The 12,500-nt window shown below is 59.7% G+C and overlaps 1 protein-coding gene across 8 annotated transcripts in view; it reads left to right on the forward strand.

Moving 5' to 3' along the window:
* The window catches only part of EBF3 (early B-cell factor 3), a 119,332-nt gene that overhangs the window by 87,801 nt on the left and 19,031 nt on the right, over positions 1-12,500 (forward strand). For all 8 annotated transcript variants that reach the window (XM_018041657.1, XM_018041659.1, XM_018041661.1 and 5 more), the window contains exons 9-10: positions 610-740; positions 1,232-1,358. In XM_018041657.1, the coding sequence (XP_017897146.1) occupies positions 610-740; positions 1,232-1,358 (258 nt within the window). The remainder of the gene's footprint in view (positions 1-609; positions 741-1,231; positions 1,359-12,500) is intronic.

Consider the following 12,500-nt stretch of genomic DNA (forward strand, 5'->3'; position numbering starts at 1 on the left):
CAGCGGCAGGGGATTCCTGTCGACAAACAACATTAGATGTAAAATGTGCACCTTTGACAAAAGTATTAATATCGTGCTTTTGATTTTTTTTTTCCTGATGAAAAGTGAAAAGTAGTAATTGTGAAGTGACAGAGGAAAATGAAGTTTTGAACCAAAAGGCAAAGTTCATGGATGAAAAAACCCAACCCAATTAGCTGCTTATGAGGGATCGAAATGCAAGGCATTCGCTCCTCCATCTCCCCAACAGCCTTTGATTGACTCTGCTCAGATCTGCCCGCAAAGCAGATAAATCGACGTGCCACGTGCACGCGCTGCTTAATCATTTGTAATCGTCATATTTGCCCTGACACATAATTTGCTATATCAAGCCGCTTTCTTTTTTTTGTTTTTTCTTACTCACTAGTATTCAGTGGCTTGGCCTTTGCTTTATAAAACATTTAAGGGTTTGCTTTAAACGCATCAACACGCTGATCTACGATTGCCCTTTGCGTGCCGCCCGGAGGAGCGGCTGCCCGCCCGTCTCCCACGGTGTCTGGCGTGGCTGGAGGAGGACAGCGTGGCGGCGTTGGGGCGGCCTCTAAGGTCCCATTCTCTGTCTTGTGTGGGCAGCCACTCCGTGCATCAAGGCCATCAGTCCCAGTGAAGGCTGGACCACGGGGGGCGCGACCGTGATCATCATCGGAGACAACTTCTTCGACGGGCTCCAAGTTGTGTTCGGGACAATGCTGGTGTGGAGCGAGGTAAGCCCGCGAGATCGGTCCACTTCCTGCCGTGGCTTTGTCCATGGACCGTCTGACGGTCGACGGCGCCACCCACCGCCCGATCCCCTGAAAGCCGACGGTGCGCCCAAGGCAGGGGCTTCTCTGCTGGGCGGGTGCAGAACTCTGCCCCCTGCTCCCCAGCCCTGGGGTTTCAAACCTGCTGTCGGAGGTCCCGAGTGCCCTGGAACAATTAGCGCTAGAATTACTAGGAGCAGGTTTAAGGAGACATATGGTGGCAATTTTCATATGAATGATGCCCTGTGGCCTTTCCTGCAAACTACACCCGGGATCATTTGCAGACTTTTTCCTGAAAGCGCAACTGTAGGTCCTGAGTCTGGGTGACAGCTCGGAGGGAGCATTCCGAGACGATGGTCCAATTGTGCTCATTTTTGGTAATTATGTCCAACTGGCAAGTGTCCGCCTCTTACGCCCAGGCTGCTGAAGGCCTCTTCACTGTATGGTTCTTGTAGCTGATCACGCCCCACGCCATCCGTGTCCAGACGCCGCCGAGGCACATTCCTGGAGTCGTCGAAGTCACCTTGTCGTACAAGTCCAAGCAGTTCTGTAAGGGTGCTCCAGGGCGGTTCGTCTACACCGGTGAGTCCACCTTTCCAGCCTTCCTGATCCGGGAGGGCCTCTCCATGGCCCCTGGGTCCCTGCACAGGTTCTGCAGGGAGGGCTGGCGGGTGAGCCAGGGGGTGGTGTCATCGGGGAAGTCTCCGCATCCTTGACCAGCTGGTGTGACGCCGTGAACAGGTGCAGACCCCTGGGGCCGCGGGATCCATCCCCTCACCCCGTCTGTGGTCCTGCCTGTAAAAGGAGGTGGTAGGCTGTCGGTAACCACGTTCCCAGCGTCCAAGGGGTGGCTGCCCCGTGAGGTCCCAGAGGTCAGGCCATGTCCCCAAGGTCACCCACACCTGTGGATAACAGAAGCAGGTCTCTGCCCAGCCTGGGGCCTCACACCGCACAGCACCCTGCTGCTGACGGAGGGTCTGAATTCTGTGCGGGGCTGGGCACTCGGACATCACCAGGAAGGGTCCCCTCTGAGGTCCTGGATCGCCATCTGGAAGCTGTGTGCCGCAGTGCTTTGCACACAGGCGGCTTGGAGGACACGACCCGTCTGAGGCTGCTGTTGAGAAAGACCACAGTGACCATAGGGCTTGTCTGCATTGGAGCCTCTGGTCCTGCTGCCCGCAGAGGCTGGGATGTGTGAGAGGGTTCCGCGTGCTGAGGCCCTAGGGGTGAGGGCTTGTTCTCAGACAGGGTGGCTTCCATATGCTCACCTGGTCAGGGTGGCCGGGAGGTCCCCGTAGGAGCCTGTTCTGGGCCTCGGGGTCTGACCACGTGCCGTTACCCACACAGGGCACCTGGGGGACAGGTCTGGGCTCCTCTGGGATGTGGGCCTCTCCTCTGTCCCACGGGTGGGTGACGAGGTGGAACGGAGGTCCCTTCCACTCAAGGGTGGGGTGAGGAGTGGAGGTGACTCACCCTCCTCCCCCTTTAGGAAGCAGATTCGAAGTGTAAGTTCTTCCGGCCGGCCCAGTGCCTCCCCTGGGCTGCACCTGGCTCAGGTCCCGGCCGAGAGCAGGGCTGCCGTGTCCAGAGGCGCCCAGACCCTTGACAGCCTGGGCTGCAGCGAGGCTTGCATCCTTCATGGGGCGAGGCGGCCTCCAGTTGGGCGCTGAGCAGCGCTGAGCGAGTCAGCAGGGCAGGGAGGGGCCGTTTCCGCCCTTGGGGCTAGCGCATGCTGCCTGGGGCCCAAGACCCTGGGGACGCTGATGGGCGCCTATCTCCAGGGCGGGGACTTGGGCCCCCTGGTGTGACCAGGAGATGACGGATTGCGGCCCCAGCCTGCTAAATAATAAAGACCCAGGAAGCGGGGCAGCAGCCGGGGCCTGTTGTGAGCCTCGTGCCTGTGGCCATGGCGGGAGCTCTTCTGGGTAGAAGGACCACCGAGGCCGCCAGGAGCTGGGGGCGGGCAGGGTCCCCGATGGGCTGTCTCCCCGCAGCACTCAGCCGCCTCTGCGTGGCCACTGCTGACCTGTGGGTGCCCAGCTGGGTTTCTGGCCATGAGCTCAGGATGTGGGCAGTGGGAGCCCTGCTCCACCCTGCCTGGTATTACCCTGGGGACCTGGGGGCCGCCCAACCCCTGTGTCCTGCCCTGGGGGCCACCCGACCCCTGCATCCTGCCTGGGGGCCCCTGGGGGATGCTTGACCCCCGCTTCCACTGCCCCCTGGGTTCGTGTGTGACCTGAGCTCCCAGGAACAGCTGCTGAGGCGTCTAGGTCCCTTGGAGGAGGGGACATGCATTTGCTGGCAGGCCCTGAGCGGCCACGGGCCACATGGATGCCAGGTCGGGCCAGGCACTGTGGGGTGGGGACATCTGTAGGCAGTGGGACCACCTGGGTCTGCCCCAGATGGACAGGGACCCTCCGCCCGAGTCAGCCCCTCTGGCCTTCCGGCCATGCCCCCCGCGGGTCTCCAGATCCCCAATTCTTGACCCTCGGGCTCTGGGTGCAGAGACCCACAGGCTGTGGTTGGGGTGCTGACTCAGAAGAGACGTGACGGCAGGAAGGCCTGGTTCCTCTAAGTGCTCCGGGGGCTACCGGGGACCGCAGCGCCCGCGGCAGGAGAGCTGCTGAGCTGGGCATCACGGCTGGAGAGGGCGTGCGGGCTACTGGGGACCGCAGCCCCCTAGGCAGGAGGGCTGACGAGCCGGGCGTCATGGCTGGAGGGAGGGTGTGCGGACACCGTGGCTTGGGCAGCTGGTGTCCCAGGGCCGAGGCCCAGCCGCTCAGGTGCCATGGGGAGTGGGTGAGCTGGGGTGGCTCTCCGTAGCCAGCTGCCCCCAGCGGGGCAGAAAATCTTCCTTGGCCAGAGGGCCCCTGCCCGCAGAGAAGCGAGTGTCCCAAGTCCGTTCCAGGGACAGCTGTGTCCCGGTGACCGTCGTCCGTTTCTGCTGCCGGTGCTGTGTCCGCACCACGGAGAGGGGCCTTCTCAGACGCCATGCTCGTTGTCCCGGCAGTCCAAGGCTCTGGGGTTTCCTCCACAAAGGGTTCTCTCGTGAATGGATGCCTCAGTGAAGCCATTCAGCCAGCTGGGGCCCCTCCTGCGGGGGGCTCTACGCCTCCCCCATCATCAACGGGAATATACATTTCAAACGCGCGTCAGGGCTAGGGGGCCCCGTGCTCTCCGGGAGTGGAGGGAAGGTGGGGTCATAACCTGTCTGACCTGGAAGCTTCTGTCTGATTTGTGCTGCCCTGGAATTGATGGGGACAGAGGTGCAATCACAGGGAATTGCTCCTCTCCGCAGGCTGCGCCAGCCCTCCTGGAGGCTGGACAGCCTGCGGGCAGCCCCATCCCCTGGGCGTCTGGCTCCCATCAGCAGTCCGGCCCGCGGGGATATGTCACCCTGAGCCCTCCTGGGTGAGGTGGCCAGGCTGCCAGAGGCCAAGGTCTAAACGAGCTGTTTACAGCAGCTGAGAAAAACCCCAGTTTCTTCGGAACCAGACCCGATGTGTCAACCCAGAGTGGGTGTGTGGTGGGGGGCAGACCAAGCCCACCCAGCCAGGCCCCTTTGCCGGCTGCTTTCAGCCCCAGTAAAGGCAGAATTACCTTGGGAGGTGGTGGTAGTGCAGTTGATTAGCACGGTGAATTAAAAGAATGAGTCTCAATGGCATGTCCGGCTCCTCCACACCAGTCCTTTGTATTCCCAGTGCGCCTCACCCCTGTTGCGAGAAGGTCAAAAATTAGAGAGAGAGAACAATTTTCAAGCGGCTAGCACTTAGGAGCAGAATTAACAATCACTCTGTATGTAATTGCCAGTTAATAGTAAATTGCCTTCCAGACTGTAAAATGCGACATAAACGGGTGGGCACCTAAAATTAAATTAATGAGATATTTGCTGCATTTAAAAGTGAACAGTGCAAATTAATAATTGAGTGCAGTGCTTGTTTTAATATTTGTCTAATAGTGTATCGTTTGCTCGTTTAATAATAATTAAAGCAGTCCCGCAATATCCTACCTGAGGAACTCCATGGGCAGAGCAAACAGTCTCACGTTTATAATTTCAACCAGTAGAAAGACATCGAGTTGTTCAGAGCAATAAAAGAAATTATTTTTTAATTAGAATGTAAGCATTGCGGTGTTACTCGATTAAGACAAATTGGAATTTGTATGCTTCTAATTGAAATTATGTTCGAGGGAAAACTGCTTTTACAGACAGCGTTTGCGAGCGTGAGGTGCTTTTGCATGATCAGAAGTGTCCCTTTTGCCAGCGTGTCCGTGTGGCAGAGGGTTCCCTGTGACATGGAAGGGCAGGAGCTGGTTGGTGGTGGCCTGACTCGTGGGCGTGGCAGCCAGGGGCTCTTCCTGTAGCCCTCTGGTGCCCGAATGTGTGGCTGACTCCCCCTCAGTTTAGAGATTTCTTTTGCTCAATTAAAGGAATTATCACAAATGGCCAGGCATGAACATGCAGGCTGCCACGGGCACAGCCAGTTCAGTTACTGAGCAGGATGGTGGCAGAGGCCGTGCCAGGGCTGGAGTGGCAGGGGCCGAGCGTGGCGGCCAAGTGCGGACGAGATGGGGACAGAAAGACGGCTGCCTTCCGCACTGTGATGTGCAGCTCAGACACGAGGCTCAGCCAGCGACTGCCAGCAGTTTTCATTCCTCCTGATAAGGGTTTTTTTTTTTTTTTTTTTTTTTTTAATCATTTGTTGTTGTTGTTCAGCTGTTCGGTCAGGTCTGACTCTCTGCGACCCCATGGACGGCAGCACGCCAGGCCCCTCTTTCCTTGAATACCTCCCAGAGTTTGCTGAAACCCATGTCCCTTGAGTCGGCGATGCCATCCAGCCATCTGATTCTCTGCCGCCCCCTTCTTTCGCCTTCAGTTTTTCCAGCATCAGGGGCTTTCCCAAGGAGTCGGCTTAAAACTGGCTACATGTCCAGGGCGGGGAGTGGGGGAGGGCGCTCACTCCGTCTCAGGAGCTGTCTGGCACCAGGGGTGCTGTCGGCTTGCCCCAGGGGCCACCACGTCCTTTGGCAGCCTCCCACTTCCTAACCCACACTTGGGCCCGCCTCTCGAAGGGCGCGGGCATTTCTGAAGCGTTTTAAAGTTCTTGTGTGTGCATTCAGATGTGATTCTGTCAACAGCTGATGACACGCAGCAGAGTCGATACCCTTCGACCACTGCCACGCCGACCCGCTGTCTCCCAGCCCAGTGCCTCTCAAACAGATTACTTGTATCCCCAGAGCGGACGATTCCTAATTGCCTCCCACCAATCATACTATTTTTACTTTGCTAAACTGCTTGCTCATGCCTTCCTTCCCCTTAAATGTAAGCCACGTGATTATTTTGGTGATCAGTTTCTGACCACGGAGGTGGATGCGAGGGAGGTGTTTGCATTTCAGGTTGGGGATTTGGGGGACACTTTCAGCCCATGCCTGTGATTCCTGGCTTCCTCATCCCGGCCAGTGAGGCCCAGCGGCTCTCGGCGGCTCCCCGGGCGTCCCTGGCTGTAGTGGGGACCCTGCAGACCCAGGGCCATCGCTACTTCCTGCTCCCAGTTTGATGGTGTCAGTGGCAACTTCTGCCGCCCTGGAGGACAAACAGACTTGCTTTTAACGTGAGGGCGGTCAATTGGAAAAGCAGCTTGGGGAGACCCCTTCAGGGCCCAAGAGCTGACATAGCCCCCCAGACAGTGCACAACTCCAGCAGGATGTCTCGCCCGCCCCACCTGCCTTTGCTCGTCCTTGGCTGAGAGCCAGGGGCAGAGGACGAACTTGTCCCTGTTGGCAGGGATGGCGAGCAGACCACCTGGTTGTCTCTGGGGCCATTGGTGGGGCTCCTCGGGGCCACAGAGGAAGGGGCAGGCCCCCTGGGATCGTCTGCATGGTGCAGCTCAGCCCTGGACCAGATGGCGACCAGTGAGTCCGCCAGCACGCGGCGCGGCGTGGGGGGCGCCTGCCCAGCGCCGTGTCCCTCTCAGGAGCCGGGCGGCGAGGCCTCCCGGGTGCCTGCCGAACCCTTGCCTGCTGTCTCGGAGGAGGCCGGGGAATGAGACACACCGTGTGTGCTGTTGCGCAAGTAGACGATCTGTCCTAATCAGTGACACCCATTTACTAGAATTGCTTAAAATGAACTATACCTCATCCAGAAATCGCACATTTAGAGGCGCTCCATTCATCATCTGAAAATTGAGGGCCAGTAAACTTTTCTGCTCCTCCAGTGGGATCATAGGCATGCATCAAAATGTTAGAAATGATTGGTGAGAGGAAGCTGTCACCCATTTATCAAGGAAAAGAACATTATTTGCTAATTTCCCAACCAGGCTGGTGACAGGGTGCTTCGTCTTTGGACCCACGGTGACCAGCATGCCCTTTTTGTTATTAGTACAAGTCAAGCGCTTTTGGGCAGTTGCTAACAAGACGCATTTGTCTGTCATCAGAGGGGCTTTGCTTGTTTCCAAGTGCTGTGACCACAGGCTGCTCTTCCCGGAGCCCGATGGCTGTGCGTGGCGAGGCCGCGCTCGCCTGGGAGGGGAGCTGGCTGATAAATCAGGAAGTTTCCACGTCAAGGTGAAGGTATTGACTCTCAGCACCGAACCTGACAACACGGAGCCGGGAGGAGACAGCCATTCGTCTTCCCCGGAGGACACAGGGGTCATGGGTTCCCTTGGTGGGGGAGGGGCTGCGGGCCACCAGCCCCCTGCCCCACGGGGACAGGGCGAGTTTGGGACTTGACTTGGTGTCTCTGGCCTGTCAGGGAGCCCACCTGCCCCTGGGGCTGCTCTCAGAGCCCGGGGGAGTGCCCGGGAGCGGGAGAGCGTACAGATCAGAGCTGTGTCACCTGCGGGGAGGAGCTCCCACCGCGTCGGGGAGGAGGCCAGGGAAGCTGCGGGACGAACGGCCATCTCAGTGGAGAGCCCGCCAAGGAAGCTGTGGGCCTTCTGACCAGGAGCAGAAGCAGCAAGCTGGCCTGTGGTCCCGGGAGAGAGGGAACAAGGACAGTCCCCACAGGGACTGCGGGCCTCCTCCCTCCACATCCCTGCAAGCCGGTGCCCTGGGGTCCTGGGCCGCCCAGGTTTTCATTTGACACCTTTGTTTTGGGAAGGTCTTGGGCCTTCCCTTCTGGCTCAGCTGATAAAGAATCTGCTGGGTTCGATCCCTGGGTTGGGAAGATGCCCTGGAGAAGGGAAAGGCTACTCACTGCAGTATTCTGTCCTGGAGAAAAGAGTCAGAAAGGGTCAGAAAGAGTCAGACACGACTGAGTGACTTTCACTTTAGGCTCTAAGTTGAGCCAAAAGCTCAGCCTGACAGAAAGAACATTTTTTAAAAAACTATCGTTTGAATTGGTTGGGCCTTTTTTTATTCGGTGTATTCCATAGGAAGTACAAGCTGAATCATTCTTTCTTAGGATGACTTTTCAATAAAGCAGCAACACCTGGAAAGTCTTCATCTGGTGTGAGCTGTGTGCTCCACCCCCAGAAACAAATACATGGATGTTTTCAAATGCTCTTTAAGAGCCTGTAGTCACTGGGTTGCACGAGGGCCCTGGGTGCTCGTGGTGGGCGGATGTGCTCCAGAAGACTCTTTACCGAGGCTGTTGAGTGTGAGACACACAGTCTCCTGTGGAGACCGTGGGCAGCTGCCCATCTCGGGACTGGTGGACGTAGATCATCTTTGGGGGACGCTCCTTAAAGGTGCAGCCTGGCAGCGGGTCCATCATTGCGCCCCCTGGATGCTGCCCTTCCCAGCTCTCCCAAGGGCCCTTGCCTGCACCTCCACAGATGGAGACCCCACCTCCCAACACGGTGAGCCCCGGCAGTAGGCCAGCCTTCCACGGGCTGACCCTCTCCCACTCCGAGCACCTGCTGACCACCGAGGATCACAGCCGGGGCCTCTGAGCGTTTGGAGGTGGGGGAGTTTGGCCAGGTTTCTTCCCATCTTTTCAGCCCTTTCATCCTCCCGGGAGACGCCCCTTGCCTAGGACTCCCCTGGGCCCTTCTGGGTCTCAGCCCTGGGGGTGGGGGGGCTGTGCCGCCCAGTCTCAGAATCTGTGCGCCTGGCCCCGGGGCCCAGCCGGCTGCTCTAGGCCCAACCGTCACCTCCGCCCGCTTGTGAAGACCAGCCTGGTGCCCTTCCCTAACGCCCCCAGCACAGGACTCCCGCAAGCCTGTGGGGATGGCCGTGCAGCCAGGGCGCTCGTGACCCTTGTGGCATCGGGCCACAGGGTCCCCAGGCCAGAAGCGGTTTGCCTCATGTGCTGGTCACCGGTGAACACGGAGGTGGTTTTCAAAGCTGACCCGTTAGCGCGAGCTACAGGGTTCGAGGTGCTGGGGCCGCAGACTCACGTAAGCTGTCTGTGAGGCCCCCCGGAGACAGGCCTGGGGTGGTGGACGCCGCTCACCCTGCTGCCCACCGCCCAATGCCCCAACCGCTGGCTCCTCCAGCCTCTGCGCTCAGGAAACACCTGTGGGCAGCAGTGGTCTTTCAGGGGAGCCGGGCGTCGGGGGGCGGTGCAGAGGCCTCTTGTCCACACGGCTGGGAATTGGCCTGTGGCTTCCAGTGGTCAGCGTCTCCCCGAGGCCCACCTGGGCCAGGTTCTCTGCAGGTGACCAGGAAAGGCCAGAGACCGCCTGCGTCTCATTGGTGCTGGGGGCACGGTGTGCTTCCCCGGGTTCCCCTGGGGGACCCCGCCAGCTTCGCATGGGCAGCCTGGGGCCTGGCTCCGGGCCGCCCTCGGCCGCATCTGGGCCTCTTCCAGCTGCTCAGGCATGAGGATGAGAAGCGATGGCCAGGAAGTCCTGGAAGAGGCTCGAGTCTCTGGGAAGAGGGGTGGCTGTGGGGACTGTGGGGGGAGCCTCTGCAGACACGGGTGCTTGGGGCGGGCAGGCTGCACCTTGGCAGCGGGTCAGTGGTCTCCAGGAGGGTCGGGGGCTCTCCAGGCGGGTCGGGGTCTCCATGGTCTCCAGGAGGGTCGGGGGCTCTCCAGGCGGGTCGGGGTCTCCATGGTCTCCAGGAGGGTCGGGGGCTCTCCAGGCGGGTCAGGGTCTCCATGGTCTCCAGGTGGGTCGGGGGTTCTCCAGGCGGGTCGAGGGTCTCCAGGCACAGGGCAGAACTTGAGCCCAGGGTGGGGGAGCTGAGGGGAGCAAGTCCAGGCGGGGTGGCAGGGCCCAGAGGCGGGTGAGGTCCCGCAGGGCTTCTGAACCCCACACGTTCGGGGATTTGGGGGGCCCCTTGGGAAGAAACAGGACTGTTTTACTTGAGAGACATAACCCGGAATCCTGTGCTCAGGGACTCTTCTTGGCCCTGTCAGTATTTACACTAACCTTGACATTGTCTGTAAAGGCTCTGACTTAGTGCCTTGCTTTTCTTTATTCACCTTAAAAAGCTGGAGTTAAAAACGCCTCCGTGGGGACTGAGGGCGGCCGCAGAGCCTTCCTGAGTCGGGGGTGGGGTGTCTCTTCCCCAGGCCCCTACCCCCAACTGGAGGCCTGCTCACCCCAGTTGCAGCCTCTGTTCTTTTACACAAGTGCCAGACTCCCCTCCGACAGCATTTGGACCACGCGAGGCCTTCCCTGGGTAAGGGCCTGGCAGGCGGGTGTGTGCTGGTCTAGTCGCCTCAGATTCTGTTCTTTATCCAAATGGAGAAGGCAGTGGCACCCCACTCCAGTACTCTTGCCTGGAAAATCCCATGGGCGGAGGAGCCTGGTGGGTGGCAGTCCACGGGGTTGTGAAGAGTCGGACGGGACCGAGCAACTTCACTTTCACTTTTCACTTTCCTGCATTGGAGAAGGAAATGGCAACCCACTCCAATGTTCTTGCCTGGAGAATCCCAGGGACGGCGGAGCCTAGTGGGCTGCCGTCTATGGGGTCGCACAGAGTAGGACACGACTGAAGTGACTTAGCAGCAGCAGCAGCTCACACAGCCTAAAACCCACCCATTCGAGCATACAGTTTTAAGCGGTTCTTAGGAGGGTCACAAGGTTGTGCCACCACTAACGGAGAACCTTCCCCGACAGAAGCGCCCAAGCGGCCATCAGCAGCCCCGCTCTGGCCCCGCCCCGCCCCGCCGCTCCAAGCCTCGGAGGCCTCCAGCTCTTTGCTCTGTGCCTCCGCTGGTCAGGACGGCGCCCAGGGTCCTGTGGGAGCGCACTGTTGGCTTTTACGGCCCCGCGCTGTGCTGCCTTCCTCTGTGCGGCCGCGTGGTCTCCTGTTGTGCTGGGACCACGAAGCATCCGATCATCTTGCTTCAGTCCCTCCTTGGGACCTGTTGGGGACAGGTTCCAGGACCAAACCCACGGATGCTTGAGCCCCTTGCAGCGCAGTCCTTCAAATCCAAGGTCATCGCTGCGCTTGGTCGCATCTGAGGGTTTAGGACTGGGGATACGGAGGGCCGACTGTCAGACAAGCGATGCTGCTGTGAAAGACGCGTGAGCAGGTTCTTGTGTGGACATACGGGAGACGTTGTGTTCACTCTGGCTTCTCCAAGTCAAAAACGGAAATAAACCTTCTCCATTGGTCTCATATTTTCAGGAGGTCCCCGGAGTCACCATGGTCCTTCATCGTTATGATGGAGCACCCACTATGTGCCTGCGCTGAGTAGGGCAGGTGCTGTGACTTGGTGATGGCTTTCCACGTGAATGAGTGGGCTGGGGAGTGCGCCCTGGGAGTGGCGGGGTGGGGGCACAGGAGGGAAGGGGAGGGTTCCTGGGGGGCTGGGCCACCTCCATCCGTGGTGCGAGGTGGGGGTCATGCCAGAGGCGTCCCTCAGCTTGCCTCTGTACTGAGGTTTCACGCGGACTCCACGTGTGCAGGTTGCCTGGAAGGTGCTCCAGAGCATTCTGTTGGGAGGGTGAGCGCACAGGCCGGCTGTAGTTACCCTTGCTAACAGCGGGGTGACCTTTATCCTTGAGGGTGGTTTCCGTTTGCCACCTTCTCCTTCCCTTTTGTTCAGACCCTTCCACCCATGGAGAGAGGCTGCTTTTGCTGGAACCAAGATGGGGGATGAGAGGGGTGGGGGTGGCTGGGTTCCCCGTCTCCTGCCTCCTTGGGGAGTGTGTCTCGGGGGCCCCTGTCCCTGGGGGCCAAGCCCCAGAGAAGGGGGAGCGTCTGACGGCCCGGGCCTCGGTCTTCCTGAGGTGCAGGCCTGGGCTCAGTGGGCATGGTTTGGACATGACTACGAGGCTAATGTCCAGGGTATTCCTTGAGGTATGTAAACAGAGCTGTTTGCATGCCATCCAGCGGGGTCAGTAAGGGTGTTATTTGGGGAACAAGGAAGATTCGCTGTCCGCTTTTCTGGTGTGATGTTCCGTCACAAAGCCGCCAGGCAGTGCCAGCACAGGGGAGCCATGCAGGGAGGCCCAGTGCACCCGGCCGGGCATGGGAGCACCCCTCTGGAGCGGCGAGGTGGGCCCAACTTCGATTCGAAGTCAAGTGTGGCGCCTCTCGCGTCCTCAGAAGTCCTGGCAACACAAGGTACCCTGGGCTGGAGGGGCTCCGGGAGGGAGTCCCAGGAAGCAGAGGCCAACCCGGGGTGGGTGTGAGCCTCCCCACGGGCTGTCAGGGCCACAGTGGGCGTGCCGCTGGAAAAGCCGGGCCGCTTCGATGCGGGGACTGGGGCTCGGCCACCTGGCGCTCAGGGTGTCAGAGCGGGCCGTTGCTGCCGTGCCCGGGTCGGCTAGGGACAGCGTCTCCTGGCGCACGATGCCCGCCCGCCGCGGCCTTTGTGTGCCCCAT

The sequence above is a fragment of the Capra hircus genome, chromosome 26, assembly GCF_001704415.2.
Source record: "Capra hircus breed San Clemente chromosome 26, ASM170441v1, whole genome shotgun sequence".
In the NCBI taxonomy this organism is placed as follows: Eukaryota; Metazoa; Chordata; class Mammalia; order Artiodactyla; family Bovidae; genus Capra; species Capra hircus.